General features: G+C 38.5%; 1 protein-coding gene across 2 annotated transcripts in view; it reads right to left on the bottom strand.

Annotated features, from left to right (window-relative positions):
* Nucleotides 1-471: 471 nt before the first annotated feature.
* Nucleotides 472-16723, bottom strand: part of LOC131064196 (probable plastidic glucose transporter 2) — a 55255-nt gene continuing 39003 nt past the window's right edge. The window contains exons 12-13 of one of the 2 annotated variants that reach the window (XM_057998248.2): nucleotides 1368-1482; nucleotides 472-1155 (exon numbers count right to left, since the gene is read on the bottom strand). In XM_057998248.2, coding sequence (XP_057854231.2) covers nucleotides 973-1155; nucleotides 1368-1482 — 298 coding nt within the window. In that variant the 3' untranslated portion in view covers nucleotides 472-972. Of the gene's footprint in view, nucleotides 1156-1367; nucleotides 1483-7102; nucleotides 7301-16723 lie in introns of those variants that run through there. The other variant, XR_009358151.1, reaches the window with a different exon arrangement.

Raw genomic sequence — 16723 nt, 5'->3', positions numbered from 1 at the left:
TATTTTCAAGGATTAAATTGTAATAATCATCAAGAAACAATCAATTTTGTTTAATAAACATGAACAAGACCTATTACATCTTCCATCTGACAATAAAACACTTCATAATAATAGATTTCCATTTATCATGTATCTGATAACATTCAATGATTATATAAACATCCCTAATCCATAATCATTTGGAGCTCCCTTCCTCTTTTAACTAATTATATTGCCTTTCATTAAGCTTGTAATAGTGTTGGGTAGTCATCAACATAGGAGGTAGTGATGGTGGTGTATCTATTCCCATGTGGGTCTTCGATCATTTTACTCAAGGATGAGCGAACTCATTGGACATGCGCATAATTTGAAACTTGATGTGCATGCGTATCCATGGCAGTTAAATCAACTCAATATTATTTTAATAGAACTGGGTACTAACCCATCTTGAATCCGAAGGAAACCTGACAAAATTTATTACTGTGACTCACATTTCTGTAATCGTCATTTAAAATCTCCTTTTATTCAATACGTTTTAAAGAATGTAACATCAATAATCAGCAATTTTCTTTTTGAAAAAGACAAGGACACCTCCTAGATTGATAATGAGAATCAAATCTTTTCCCGGAGTAAGCGTTGAAACATCTTTAGATGTAGATATGCGGAAATCCCTGCTACATTTTATACGCTACAACACTTAAAGAATCCTTAGCACAGATAAGAAACCTACGTTGCCATATATCTTTATGCTACTGTGCCGCCACTATATATATACAACTCTGGTAACTTTCTCTGATATCAGCCCATTGTAAGGTGAGTACTTACTAACCCTTAATTGATAGAATCTCCTTTCCTTCTGCCCACCCACGTTTATAACTGAATTTAACCTCTAAAGAACAAACAGTAGCATATCCATTGAATATTTAAGCTATCCTCCCAAATTCTAGCAATTACCATTCTACCGTGAAACCTACTTTTGATAGACAAGAATGATCAGTGCCCAGACAGAAGCGCAATTTCAATTTCCTCCAAAGACTTGCCCTTTGTTTCCATGACATTCCTATTTACGAATACAACTGTAAGCATGCATATAAATGCAAAAAAGGAATATAAAACTTGGGCTCCAAGCTGTTTTAACAACTCCAAGAACAATAAACCTACAAAACAATTTACAACCTGCATACAGATGCAAATATTCGTGTTATTACAAAGACACATCCACTGTTATTTCAAACAAATTTAAATAAGCCTCCTGATAAAGTTTCAAATTTCAAATTAAAAACAGTACGGGCAAGAAAATCAGAAAGCTAACGCATCAACACAAAGATTACCGGCCTCAATGCACAGAAAAATAAGTCAAGCAGAAAACAGTGCAAGTAATTAATTACCCAATGTACACACATGCAGACAGCCAAAGCTTTTGCACGGATTCTGCTATTGAAGATCTCAGGAAGCAGAAGCGCAGGTACTGGTCCAGCTCCAAGAGCAAACATGAACACAAACCTGCAAATTGAAGAAAAAATGGCATGAATTAAACTAAACCCCTAACAAAAGGCATCTTCAAGTACTTAGAAGGTAGATCATACAATTGCCAATAAATATCATTGTTTCAATTGCATTGATAAAAGAATGTAAACTAATCTCTGAATTTTGATTTCAGATCATAACACTAATATGCCTTGTATGCTCTGCTTTAGAAAGAAAAAAAACCACCGCCCTTGTGCGTCCTTTGTGATGTAATATGTAGTTTTAGAAGCGTGCTATAGAAGCAAACAGCAGTAAAAGAGCTGTGCAGACAGAAGCGGAAGTTTTCATATGTCAATAAAGCAAAGCATGTGCTCTCACTGAATTGACACCATGAGAAAAAATAAATTCTGTTCATCGGAGAATGAATATTTAGTAAAGAGTATTATGAAATCATATAAGTCAATACTAGTTCACAGTTTTCATGGAACAGATGTTCTGAACAACAATAGGTTACAAATCAGTTTTCATGGAAAAGACGGGTGCTGATTCCATGGATCTTTTTAGACCTATCAGCCTTTGCAACTCTTTGTATAAGATCATCTCTAAGGTTTTGACTTCTAGAATCTTGAGTCTGCTTCCCTCTATCATTTCTCCTCAGCAAAGTGGCTTTGTCCCTAGGAGACAAATCTTGGATTCGATAATATCGGTCCATGAAAATATTCACTCACTCTCTAGTGCTAAAAAAGAAGGCTTTCTTTTGAAGCTTGACTTATCTAAAGCCTATGATAGAGTGGACTGGGGATTTATGATGGATGTTCTCTCTGCTTTTGGTTTCTGCTCTAGAAGTATCTGTCTTATTTTGCAATTGGTTTCTTCTGCTTCTTTTTTTGTCTTAATCAATGGGTCTCCTTCCCCCTTTTTCAAATCCTCAAGGGGTCTCAAACAGGGGAATGTCTGGGAAGACTCATTGGAAATCTTGTTGAGAAGAGAGAGTTTTGTGGGTTGAAACCGTCTTCAGCGGATCAAGTTTGCTCCGATCAGCAATTTGTAGATGACTCTATTATTATTATGGGGAATGCTTCAGTGAAAGACTCTAGGAGCTTAAAGAAAGCTTTGGATAGTCATGGGACAGCTACCAGTCAATTGATAAATTGGTCTAAAAGTTTTGTTTTTTTTCATCAAAACTCCAGAAAGAAGACAAATAAAAATAAGTAACATTTTGGGGTGTCAATTGGGGAATCTTCCAGCTTCCTATCTTGGGCTCCCTTTATGTCAAGTCCCTCCTGATACTTTCTGGGGTGCTCTTGTGGATAAATTTCATAGGAAGTTAGCTGGTTGGAAAGGCTCTCTTCTCAGCCAAGCTGGTAAGGTCCAGCTTTTGAAATCTACTCTTCAAAGTATTCCACTTTATGCCATCAGCCTTTTCAGAATTCCAGCCAAGTTTGCAGAGGCTATTGAAAAAATTCAAAGAACTTTTCTGTGGAGGAGGTTGAGGAGAAGAAGAGAAAGAATCTGATTGCGTGGGATAAGGTTTGTAAACCTATAAGAAAGGGAGGTCTCGGCCTTAGAAGAATAAGAGACATGAATGAGTTTCTTATGGCTAAGCAGATATGGAGAGGTTATAACACCCAGGGAGAATGGAAACTGATATGGGACAACAAGTATAAAAGACAATATCCTACCCTTCAAAGTTTCTTTAATGTTGAAGATATCCCAATTGGCTCTAATATTTGGAAAAATGTTTCAAGAACAAGAGATCTAATTGCCAAAGGTGTGAAATGGAAGGTGGGGAAAGGAAACTTCATTAAATTCTAGGAAGATTCTTGGTTGCTTGATTCCCCGTTGAGTGAAAGTCCTGATTGGGGCAAATTTCAGAATCAGTGTAAGGAAAAATACGGCACTATGGTGGGTGACTACTGGAATGATGGACAGTGGAAGGAATTATCCCAAGTTGATCCCTCCCTTGGTAATCTGAACAAAATTATGAACTCCATGGTGGTGGTGGATGATGATGATCAACTGATTTGGAAACTCACAGCAAATGGTAAATTTTTTGTTGCCTCTCTATAATCAGCAGTTTTCTAAGTTGGAGAGTCCTTGCTGGGCTAAGGCTTGGGTGAAAGGCCTAATTCCTAAAATTAATATTTTTTTCTGGACTGCCCTTCAAGATAAAATTTTGACTATTGATAACCTCAGAATAAGAGGAATATGTATGCCTGGTGTTTGTTTTCTTTGTATGCAGAATGAGGAAACCATTAACCACTTGTTCTTCCACTGTCCCTTTTCTGCTGATATCTAAGCTAGATGTCTGGATTACTTCAATATCAGCTGGGTATTTCCGGAATCAGTCCAAGAGGTTTTTAATTTTTGACATCATTCCTCAAGGAATAAGACAATAATTTTGTTATGGAGACTGGCTTTACCTCATATTTGTTGGGGAATATTGAAAGAGAGAAATGAAAGTGTGTTCAGAGGTAAGGCATCTAAGGCTCAAATAATTTTTGAGAAAATCAAACAAAATATAGTGGAGAATATTAACATCATAGGTGGAATAGCCAATCCCCAAGATCAGGATGATCATATTATCTTCAAGAATTGGAGATTAAAGGGAAGAGACATCTTTCAGGCTAATCCTAAAAAAGGTGTGAAATGGGAAAGCCCTCTCCATAGCTAGATGAAAATCAACTTTGATGGCGCTTCAAAGGGTAACCCTGGCAATGCGGGGTGTGGAGTGGTTTTAAGGGATGAATGGGGAAAATGCAAAATTATTAAATGTATCCCTATTGGAAGTCAAACTAATCATGTTGCTGAGGCTATGGCGGCTTATCATGGGATGGTGCTAGCAAAGGAAGCCAATTGTACCAAAGTATGGTGTGAAGGTGACTCTTTGAATATCATAAACTGTTTGAATAAGGTGTTCCCGCCTTCTTGGTCAATAAACAATGCTATAAAAGCAGCGAAGAAAATGAGTGAAACCTTTGATATGTGTGTTTTCACACGTGTACAATGAAGCTAACTCGTGTGTTGACTGGGCAGCCAACCTGGCCTGCCGAACTGAGGAAATCATTACTATTAATGGGGAGAGTAAACTTACATGTGAGGCGAAATCCTTGTTCAATCTGGACCGTATCCAGATGAGGCAACGTGGCATCATCAATCATAATTCCTAATGCTTTTCCCACTTTTTTCGATGAAGGCTTACAGCAGCAGTGATGAGCATTTATTTAATAGTCTTATCATATTAACAGGGCACGGATTCTGGGTTGTTTTTCAGAGCAATAATAGAAACCAGAGAAGAAAAATCAGAGTAGAGATTAGGAGTTCCAGTGATTGTGAAGGAAAAATGGGAGGGAACAAAAAAAGGTTTGAACCAACCTCATGTTCGGATTGGAAGAAGAACATAGAGGTTTGGGAGATTCTACAGGAGGGGGGCTTAAGTGTGTTCATGGAGAGGCTCTGCGGTAAAGACCCAACAGTCACCAAGCACTTTATAAAGAATTGGAAGAATGGCAAAGTTTTGGTGGGCACCCAGATGATGACAGTGGATAAAGAGATTATTGCAGAAGCTATGGGGATGATGACAGATGGTATTAAGTTCTGTAGAGATCGTAGCGTCTCTGATAAGGCAGCGGATAGATTTCCTATCACGGATGGCAAAAAGAAGAAAATGGTGAAGGTGGATAACTCCTATCACTCCCCAAAACGCATCTGTAGGCCATGGAGGTTCGGGTTCGTGTTGTTTGCAACCATAACCTATATTACGTTGGATGGAAGATTTACGAGAGCTTACGGGCACCATTTCGTGTTGCTCAACCACTTTCGCCATGGTCAAAAGGTAAGCTTGCCCTGTTATCTAGCTTGTTCCATGGATCACACCATTAAAGAAATGCAAAAAGACCCTCAGGGCGACCATGCTCTTCATCAGGATCTTATGGTTTTAGTGTACAAATTGCTGAAAGGGAAATGCATGGAGAAACCAATTAGAGGTAAAAATGTCAGGGATGATGACACGGAAAGTGAGTATAGTGGTTTCAACTTTGACTCGGAAACTGAAGGCGAGTCGGAGGAGCTTAGCAAAAAGGGGAGGAATAAGGGGAAAAGAAAGAGGATTGTGGTTGATTCTGATATCTCGGACGCCAAGGATGAGTCCTTTGAAGAAAAATTCATCAAAAGCAAGAAAGGTAAGGGAATGGGAAAACAGACCCAGAGGAACAGGAATACCAGCAGGGGAGTTAACAAAGATAAAAAACAAATTTTGATAGCTTCTGATGAGGATGCAGAGGAGGAAAAAAATGACAATGTGAAGGGTAAGGAGGGGGATGAGATTCCGGATGTGGGTCGTGATGAGGATTTGAGTACTCAAGGATTGCAGAATGATGGCCAAGATAAAAGGGGAAATCCTAGTGATTGTCATGGGGATAATGATAGTTTTAAGGGATTTTGTGATACTATTAGCAGAATTGTGAAAGATATCGGCAACCTGAAGAATGATATGAATGTTATCAAAAATGCCACAATAGGCAACAAGCCTCTTTCTGAAAAATGTTAAAGAATTAGCGGTGGCAATCAACAATGTTGAAGCTATTGAAAACATGGTTGGTAAAATTCTTGAAACTGAAAAGAAGGTTAAGGAAATGGAAGGGAATAGAGAGGCGAATGGGCTGGAAACTACCATGAATAATCTGAGCAATAGAGTCGACAAGATGGAATTAACCATGAAGAGGATAGCTGAACAGAATTTCCAGATTCTTAAAGCCTCTGTGGACAATATGAATAGTCTGATTAACAGATTTGATAACATTAAAGACAAAGAGGGCGACAAGGACCAGATGGAGAAAAAAGGTCATGAGAAGAGAACTAGAGCCAATACCAGGAATCAGGGTGACATCAAGGGACGAGAGCTGGATGATTTGAAGACCTATGCGGACAACATGAAACAGATGGTGGTTCATGCAGAAGATATTATGAAAAATATTTAGTTGTCTCGGTCTCTGTCTTTGTCTTTGTGTTGTCTTTTTGCTATCTTTTCGATGTCTTTGTGCGGCTCTCTGTGTTTTGAGATCCTTTTTTGGTTTGGATGGGATCTGTTTTTTGTTGGGGTGATCAGGCACAGTTCTTTTCTGATTTAATGCTTTATCTATTTCCTGATATGTAAAAGGTTCGGGTTCCTTTCAAAAACCTGTTTTTACTTAATCAAAACAATAGGTTACAAATAATTAATCCTATTGGAAGAAGAACCTCAATAATTCTATCTAAACTCCATGGTGTACCTTTTACATGTACAAACAACAATATCTGTAGTATTCAGTGTTTGCCTTCAAAAAACTAGAAATTACACAACCCTTTTTCACTCTTTGAATTTACAGTTTTCCCAAATACATATGGTTACAAATTACAATCCATTGGGATGACATTAGATTGCGATTAATCATTTCCAATTTGATATTGAATCAGGCTGAGTTCGAGGACTATTTTACAATTCAGCCCTTACATTTGCGAACTAATAATTTTGCATCATCTATATAATTAAATCTACCATGATACCTAGTTTACATTGATGGCATGGAAATGTATAAGGAACTTATTTCCCTGTCACACTCAGTTATTTACATGGTGGACAATTACATGGGAAGCTGAAATAAAATAAATTAAATACCTTCGGAAAGAGGTGAGGATGGACGGGGAGGTCTGTCCTCCCCAATTCAATTGTGCCTGCAGGAAGGATGGAGGGGACACATGATTACAGAATATGCACAAAATAGATTTGTTGAGAAGGCTTTAGAGACTTTTAAGCAAATGCAATCGGCAGGTGTAAAAATCCACGCTCCACAACCTCTGTTGGCATCCTCCACGCCTGCACCATAATGAGCATGTTACAACAGGCTATGGACACCATCAAAGCAAAGAGAGGAATTTCATCAGAGACAATGTGTAGTGCACAAAGACGAGAGATATTCGATCCTCCTCTGAAACATGTTCAATGTCAAGGCAGCTTATTTTCTATGCCACTTTCTTGCAGCAACAGGGAGACCTCTATGCAAAATGTGGGAGCTTGGAGAGGCACAAAAACTATTTTAAAAGTCCCTCAAAGAAATGTGATCTCATGGAATGCAACGATTGCGGGATATAAACAGTATGGTGTTTTGGAAGAAGTTCTCAATATTTTGAAACAAATGCCTCAGAAAATGTGATCTCATGAACTGCAATGGTTGCAAGATATTCACAAAATGGGTTTGATGAAAAAGCCTTGGAAACTCTCAAGGAAATGCAACTGGTAGATGTAAAGCCCAATTCTACAACCTTTGCAAGTGTTCTCCCTGCCTGAGCCAAAATGAGAGCTGGGAACAGGTTATGCACACCCATTAAGCAGAAGGAATAGAGGCAATTTGTTATGCCCCACCTATACTTTGCCTTGAGACATTTACATTACCATTGTATTTTGTGTATTATGAGATGGATTGCTGATCATATTTCCATGCTTATATGATGTATATATTATCGTACCCCGTTGGATGTGCATGCATTAATTTGCCTATTGTATATTGAGCAGGTATGCTTGACATTTGTCTTCAGGATGCAGGTACAAGGTATTTCTCTACCTGAGTCCACAGGTCTGAGTTATTCCCCAACAGTTGTTATTTTGGAGATATTGTATTGGGCCTCTTTTATCTGTTGTCCCCTATCATACTTGAATCAAGTATAAGGCAAGTCATGTGTAACCTTGATTAAACCTGGATCCGAATCCGAGGTGATTCTATTATCCATTGTGTTGTGGGTTAACTGTAATGGTGTGTTTTAATTTAATGGTTTATTTTACGTAGACGTGGTTTATAAATTAGTTGGTGCTTTTTTATTTTGATTAAATGCTTGAGTTGGAAAATGAAAAATGTCGTCAAGTTGCGTGCTCCGAGAAAGTATATTTTAGTTGGGTGCAATTTAAATTATTCCGTTGGAATGAATGTATTTAATCAATTTAATTAGTTTTATTTTAAAATTACAAATGGTATGAATTGAACATTTTAAATTATTGTGAAATGCATTTCGGAGAAAAATTGATTAAATTGCAAAAAAAAAAATTAAAATATGAAAATGAAAAAGGGCATAAAGGAATAAAAAGAGGGTTTATCTTTCATTTCTACAGTTTCGAAAATTGGACTCTCAAACCATCTTTTTGAAAATTTTGAAAATTGATGGATTGGGATTATTTTGTATGGGATGAGAGTTGTAGATTGTATTGGATTGTGAAGATCAAGAGGTATTTGCATTGTATTTGGGATTACACTTTATCTTTGTTCCACGGAAACACGTTTCCCCCTCCTAGGCCCAAGTCCCCCCATCCCCGAAACCTTTTCCCTTTGTCCCCCCGTCCCCGAAGCCCATCCCCGCGTCCCCCTGTCTCCCCGTCCCCAACGGCCGTGGAACACTGTCTTTTTGTATAGAATTGAAGAAATTGTGTTTTTGGCAAAATCAAAATAAGGTAAATCTTTTCCCTCTCTTAATTTCTTGCATTCTTTAGGTGTTTGAAAGCTATGCTCACCATTAAGGTAGCATATAGCTTCCATTGTAGATTGAATCTTGAACAAATACATTAGATTTTTAATTGTTGTGAATATTTTTTAAGTGCCCATTTTGTGCCTTACTATGGCAAAAAATTTCAAAATCCTCAAAATGTGAATTTTATTTGTTATGGAATGGTGGTTGTTTGCCATAGGATCAAAAGGGTATATTTTGTTTTTTGAAATTTTTTGAAATAAAAATTTATGAAAATTGAACTTCCATTATTGGAGTTTGAAGGTAATTTTCTGGTTGTTATGACAGGAATCGATTGGAAAATTTGAATTCTAGAAATAAATTTGAAGGAATTTGAGTGTGGGATTTGGTGTCCCCTTAATGATTTTTTGTTGTTCTTGCGTTAAAATCATGTTCATTATTTTATGCATGTTTGTGAAAATCAAGTTTCCATCAATGGAGTTTTCAAGAATTCTATGGTTTTTGAGATAGATAATATTTTAGAAAATTTGAATTTTAGAATTGAAATTAAATGAATTAGAATGGCACAATTCAACTCTCCTCAATGATTATGAAATTATGTTCATTTTTGTATGCCATGTTTGTGCATCATTTTGCAAGCCATGCCTGAGCCTAGGATTGAGGTCTAGGGTTGGAAAGGAGTGGCCTTACATGAAGTCCCAAGTTTGGTTGTGACTTTGTAACCGTAGTGATTGTCAAGTTCTAAATCAAATAAAAACTAGCCAAATTGTGTAAATGGCTGAGCTAGTAATATTATTTCATCAACATAACTTGTGCACTTGCATAGGCTTAGTATGACCAGCCAAAGGCATCCCACATCTAGTTGGGTGATGGATGTCATTGGAGTACTTCCTTTGCCTTGTGATCAGCATACATACTCAGGTTTGCAAGCCATCTCTTTGAGCTTCGCGATGACACTCCTACTCCTAGCCTCTCACTAGTTCCCTCATCCTTCTAGTCGTTGGTTTTGTCTATCCTCATCCAAATTGTATGTTTGGGTGACATGGAACCTCTGTTGGAGATTAAAAGATCCAATTGAAGAGCTCCAAATTCAAGTTCAAGGTTGGAAAGACTTTAATTTAATGTATAATTATTTATATTTTACAAAAATGTATAATGTTTGACATTTGAGTACTCCAAATTAAATTGTAATGAACTATCGGAACCTCCTAAGTGGAAGGATTGTACACCGACCACATAAAGTGGCATCAATGTTATATTTACATTAATTGTGTATCAATGTTGGTGTCAAGCACGCATGTGATTTTATATGCATTTTGTCTTTGTGCCATGTTGGTTTATATGAACTAGAGCACATTTTGGTTTGGGTTTGAAATGAACGCTTTCTTAGAAAACATGTATCTTGGTATTCTTCAAAACTTTAGTTTTCATTTTGTGTCTCGTGTGTTGAGGGTACCCACCATGTTGAGGTGTTGTTTACAGATTCTCCCTAGCACTTTGGTGTGAATGAAATGCATTAGAAACTTTCCACCTCATCCCTTATGTCTTGTCGTTGTGTCAAAGTCCCTTGTTGACTCTCTAGCCCCTTGGAGTTATCTCCTTCGTGGGCTTATGATTTTGGAAATTGGGTGTAAGTTTTCACCTCAACCTCTCGATCATTTTTATCAATTGTTTGTGTTGATTTTAAGGTAGTGCTCGTTAACCACAAGCAAACATTAGATCTGTTGCCTTCCCAACCATAAACGATAAGCTCTTATCATCACCCCCGAGCACACTACATAAATTTCTCACCCTCAATTGATCTACTTGTACATGAATTCGATCTGCCTGATTATGATCGAACTTGCTGTCTAATCTCAGTTCCATAGAGGGAAGACCACGTCCATATATATATCTGTCGAAAGGAGATATCCAAGAGTCGGCTCTCATCAAGGAGGCACGACCTTCATGAAGCATCGCATGCCTTCAAATGAGGGGTGGCGGACTTTAACCAAAAGTCGGCCCCTTTGAAACAAATCCGATAAGTCAAACTCGATAATGTATGTTTAATCATTAAACCTGATAATGCATATGTGACTTGATAAAGATATTAAAGGATTAATATAAGTTGATAGATTCATCAAATGTGTAAGCCCGATAGGCCATTCACACATTTGATCTTGCTGAGTCAGCCTGTAGGATTTCTACCGACGCTATATCATCAACACTCCCCCTTAGCTAGGGAGGAATCCTTCTTAATCTCTACAAGTCACATCACCTCATCGATGACTAACATAATGACTACACTCATGTGAATGAAAGAAGCTTATCACCTCATCGTGATAGCATATCACCTCATCGTGATGTTTGACCACAATAGCTACTCCCAGAGGCTGAATACACACAAATGCTAAGTCATGGAGTCTCTCACATGACATCCACCATACCTACTCGCAGAGGGTGGAACAAGGGCTGGAACCTCAAACTTCTCTCACAAAGAAGAATGCACAAGGGTTGATACCTCAAACTTCTCTCACAGAGAAGAATGCATAACAAGGGTTGATACCTCAAACTTCTCTCACAGAGAAGAATGCATAACAAGGGCTGAAACCTCAAACTTCTCTCACAGAGAAGAATGCATCTCCACCATGCCTACTCGCAAAGGGTGGATCCACCATACCTACTTGCAAAGGGTGGAACAAGGGTTGGAACCTCAAACTTCTCTCACAAAGAAGAATGCATAACAAGAGCTGATACCTCAAACTTCTCTCACAAAGAAGAATGCATAACAAGGGCTGAAACCTCAAACTTCTTTCACAGAGAAGAATGCATCTCCACCATGCCTACTCGCAGAGGGTGGATCCACCATACCTACTTGCAGAGGGTGGAACGAGGGCTTTCACCTCAAACATCTCCCAGAGAAGAATGCATTAACAAGGGATTGCACCTCAAACTTCTCACAGGAAAAGAACTCATTAACAAGGGATTGCACCTCGAACTTCTCTCTCTCTCAGAGAAGAACTCATTAACAAGGGCTTTCACCTCAAATTTCTCCATCACAGAGAAAAATGCATTAACCAAATCTTCATGATGACGTGGCTCCCTCTGAAGCTGAAATGTCAGGCTCCCTCTGAATGTTGATTCTTCTTCTGCGAAGAAATGCAAGCAATCTTCCTACCTTGAATAGAGATTCGTCAATGCCTGAACCTTGGGTAGAGGGACCACCAATGAAAAGCATAATTCTGGAAGCAGTGCTAGGCACACAAGCCCCAACCAGCCCCGCGACCACGCTGAGAGAAGTGCCAATGCAACGTGCATCTCTTGCATCCGTCTGCGCCGCCCACGGATCCTTCTGCAACTCTTCCAAAACCAAATTCAAAGTGAATTCACACTGGGAAGTTGGCAACAAGAATCGGGCGATGCTCTGAGTAGAGAGGTCGTCATTGATGTTGATTACATCGTCAGCAAACTTGCAGATAGCGTCAAGCATTATATCAATCTGCTGCCGCAAATTAGGATTGGGAACAATACTAGACTTACTGATCCAATAATGCCCGACCATGCAGCCCTCGTCCGGATTGGCAATCAAACCAGCCTCAAGCTCTTCCAAGGCCTTAAAAGCGCTTTGAAACTTGGGTTCCATCGCCTCCACGAATTCATCTGTAAAACCGATCCGGCTAACATCGATATACAATCCGAGCTCCTTGTGCTGATAAAGCCAATCCAAGTACCGATTCCACAAGGTTGCGGGCTCCATCTCTAGCCCTTTCTTCTTTAAAGAATTTGTATTGAGCACAGAAACCTCTCCAGCCATAGCAACCTAAGTTCGAGTCACAAGTCAGCATCTTTCAACGTTGACAATGCTGAGCTTTGAAATCTTGGGCGAAATCCTATGACTGGGCAGCAAGCAACTTTTTGCACAGGTTGTTGTCTGCATTCCCCCACGGAACTTCAGACGAAAAGGATTTTGGGCCATCATACTTGTTCTCGAGGCCTGGGGAGACTCGATCCCCTGATTGCCACCCGATTTGTTTAGACGCCTAACCGACGCCACTGTGAAGGGCGGAGGTCAGCCAGTGTAATCGCTGCATTATCTTCTGTAGTCGCCTTTCGATCTGGAAGAGATCATAAATCTGCAATTGTTTCTGATTGAATTTCCCTTTAGAGCACAGGATCTACCTTCAAGCGGTTAGGCTCTATAGAAGGAACCTGGCTCTGATACCATATTGATTTTAAGGTGGTTCTCTTTAACCACAGGCAAACATCAAATCTGTTGCCTTCCCAACCATAGACAATAAGCTCTTATCGTCGCCCTCGAGAACGCTACATAAATTTCTCACCATCAATTGATCTGCTTGTACATGAATTCAATCTACCTGATTATGATCGAACTTGCTGTCTGATCTCAGTTCCATAGAGGGAAGACCACGTCCATATATATTCGTCGAAAGGAGATATCCAAGAGGCGGCTCTCATCAAGGAGGCACGAACTTCATGAAGCATCGCATGCCTTTAAATGTGGGGTGGCGGACTTTAACCAAAAGTCGGCCCCTTTGAAACAAATGCGATAAGTCAAACTCGATAATGTATGTTTAATCATTACACCTGATAATGCATATGTGACTTAAAGATATTAAAGGATTACTATAAGTTGATAGATTCATCAAATGTGTAAGGCCAATAGGCCATTCACACATTTGATCTTGCTGAGTCAGCCTGTAGGATTTCTATCGACGCTATATCATCAACAGTTTGTAGTTCGAATGGGTTTAGCATGTCCTAAAGATCAGACCCTAGCTTGGATTTGCTCACTAGTCAGGACACTAGTGCTAGCCTAGGACTACAATGTTGTTAAGGACAACACTAAACCTGGACACCTACACTTGGGCGCTAGTGTCCGACCTAGGTGCTAGTGTCCCCTTTGGGTGCAAGTGTCTTGTCTAGGTAGTATTGTCCTCTGGTGCTCTGCTTTCCATCATTTCTTCATTTATTGGGTTTTTTGGCAATTTCTCGTGGAAACCTTACATATGAAAGTTGCTCCCCATGGCCTAGTAAGTCTTCCCATGATGTTGCTTTGTCAACAAGTATTAGACTCAAAGAGTTCCTATTTGTGTTGAGAAGTGTGTTGTTGTTTATAAGCAACATGTCATCATTCTAGTTGGTGGAGGGCCTGTACCTCAAAATTTGGCAACCCCTTATGAAGGTTTAACTTGTGTTGTAACTATATGTTGATGAGGATCCGAGGTTGATGTTTCCCTCGTAGTAGGTTTAACTTGTGCTGTGTTGTGATGGAGTAGTAGGTTAGTGCTCTCTCGTAGATCCATCATTTGTGAATTCATCCCATAATTAGTAAGTCTTCTACTAATGTCACCTTACTTGTAGCAATGGTGAAGTCATTCTTATGGTTAGTTCCCTGGTGTTGCAATGCTTCACATGACACTTGTGTGCACATTATTGTGCAGGTGTGACATGTTGTAGTCGTATCTTTGTTTTTGTTTAAAAAAAAAAATGTTTTGTCAATTGTCTTGACTATGTCAACTTGGGGCATTACATAGCTTGTGAGGCAAAGGGGATAAGAGTTTTGGTTGCAGTAACTGTGAGTGACCAACATCTATATGCTCTAAAAGGGGTCATGGATGATTTGCAGCTGAGTCCCATTGAAATGTTGATTTCGTGACAAGCACAGCACCTTCTTGCGACTTATGAAGACCATGGAGGGGCCTGGGTTAGTGCTCACACTTCAGGTGGCCCTGTCCTTTAAAAAATATCAAGACAAGATTTCTGAGGGTATAGTCAAAAAGGTGAAGAAAATCTGCAGTGGAAGACAGGTGAGTGATATATGACATAACCATGTTCATCAATGAGATATATTATGTTTGCTAAGCAAACCAGTTGAGGAAGTGATAACCAGTTTTAAAAACAAATATACTCATCATAAAATGGTACTGCTTGTTGTTGGGGATTCATTGGTTCCTTGCTGCCCTATGCTTTGTTATGAGTGACTTGCATTTTGTATTGTTATGAGTGACTATATTTTGTATTGAGTAAGTTGTTATGCATAAATTTTTGGGTATGGATTGAATCCTCCTAACAATTTGTTCATTTAAGACATTATTACAATCTATGGTGTATCATTTAAGATGATATTTAATACTCAATATTCTTGGTGAAGGGGATATTAACATCAATACTTCTTTTATATGGATGGATGTGGTATAACCATGTAAATCTTGAGTCTCTTGGTGGTGATAATAGATCTCACCCATATGATATGTTGGGCTAAATAGTACTGCCCCGTATTATATGGTGGTAATGATTTATATTAACACACCTTGTAAGCTGATATATGCATACACACACACAAACACACTCTAAATCCTTGTATATACGATAATGTTACTATGAAGACTTAGGTTAGTGCTCACACCTAAGGGGGTCATGTCCTTGGAGAAATATCAGAACAAGAGTTTTTAGGACATAATCAAAAAGGTGAGGAAAATCTGAGGGAGAAGCCAAGTGAGTGAGTTATGAAGTAGCCATGTTCATAAATGAGATATATTATGTTTTGCTGAGCAAACTGGGTGAGGAAGTGGCAACTTTTTTTTAAAATGAATATACAATTTATGAAATGGTACTACTTGTTGGCTACGTTACCTCAAGTTTCTGGGACAGGGGGACAGGAGGGGACGGCTATATAAAATATAGGGAAAATTTAAAATATATAGGAAAATTCTAAATGTTCATATGAAAACATGGATAAAGCATGCATCTATACATTATATTCATATGAAAACATGGATATAGCATGTGTATGATACTATGAAAACATTCTAGAATGCAAACATCGAACATACAACATTATCAATATGCATATCATAATAGATATTAAAGAAATAACATACAAAATGCCCAAAGGCTACACTGCTGCCATATTGTTTCATTGTCAATTGCGATATGGAAATCAAAATAGTACTAAGTAAATACTAATAAGCAAAGTATAATATTTATTATATAATATTTTATTATTTAATTTATTTTCTATTTATAAATTTTAAAATTTATAATATGAATTTTAAAATTATAAATATTTGATATGAATTAATAAATTTAATGTTGCATTTTAATTTTAATTTTAATTTTAATGGTAGAAAAATTTTAAAAAATTGATAATACAACATTTTTTTATTTTTTTCATATTTTTCCCTAGCCCTAGATGTGGGGGATGGCTGGGACGTCCCCAATCCGTCCCTGGGACGTACGGACATCCCCCACAACTAGGGAAGTCGTCCCCCCGTTTCGGGGACGTCCCCTCAAAATTCTTGACAATTTGGGGACAGGGGGGACGTACCCTGGCCGTCCCCAAGTCCCCGAAACATCCCCGGGACTGGGACGGGGGTTTTCAGGTGGGGGACGCGTCCTCAGGTTTCATAGCTTGTTGGGGATTTAGCATAATTGCTTCCTTGCTACCCTATGTTTTGTTACGAGTGAATGCATTTCATATCAAGTAAGCTGTTATGCATAAATTTCTGGGTATAGACAGGATCCTGACAATTTGTCCTTGTAAGACACTAGTACACTATAAGGTGTATCATTTAAAATGGATGATATTTTAATGTTCAATATTCTTGATGAAGGGGATAATAAATTCAATACTGCTTGCATATGGGTGGATGTTGTGTAACCATGTAAATCTTGAGTTTCTTGATGGTGGTAATAGATCTCATGCATATTATATGTTAGGCTGAATAGTACTGCCCCATATCATATGATGGTATTGACTCATATTAAAACACCTTGTAAGCTGATA

The sequence above is a fragment of the Cryptomeria japonica genome, chromosome 6 (assembly GCF_030272615.1).
Source record: "Cryptomeria japonica chromosome 6, Sugi_1.0, whole genome shotgun sequence".
NCBI lineage: Eukaryota > Viridiplantae > Streptophyta > Pinopsida > Cupressales > Cupressaceae > Cryptomeria > Cryptomeria japonica.
This window is presented reverse-complemented; position numbering and strand designations above follow the sequence as displayed.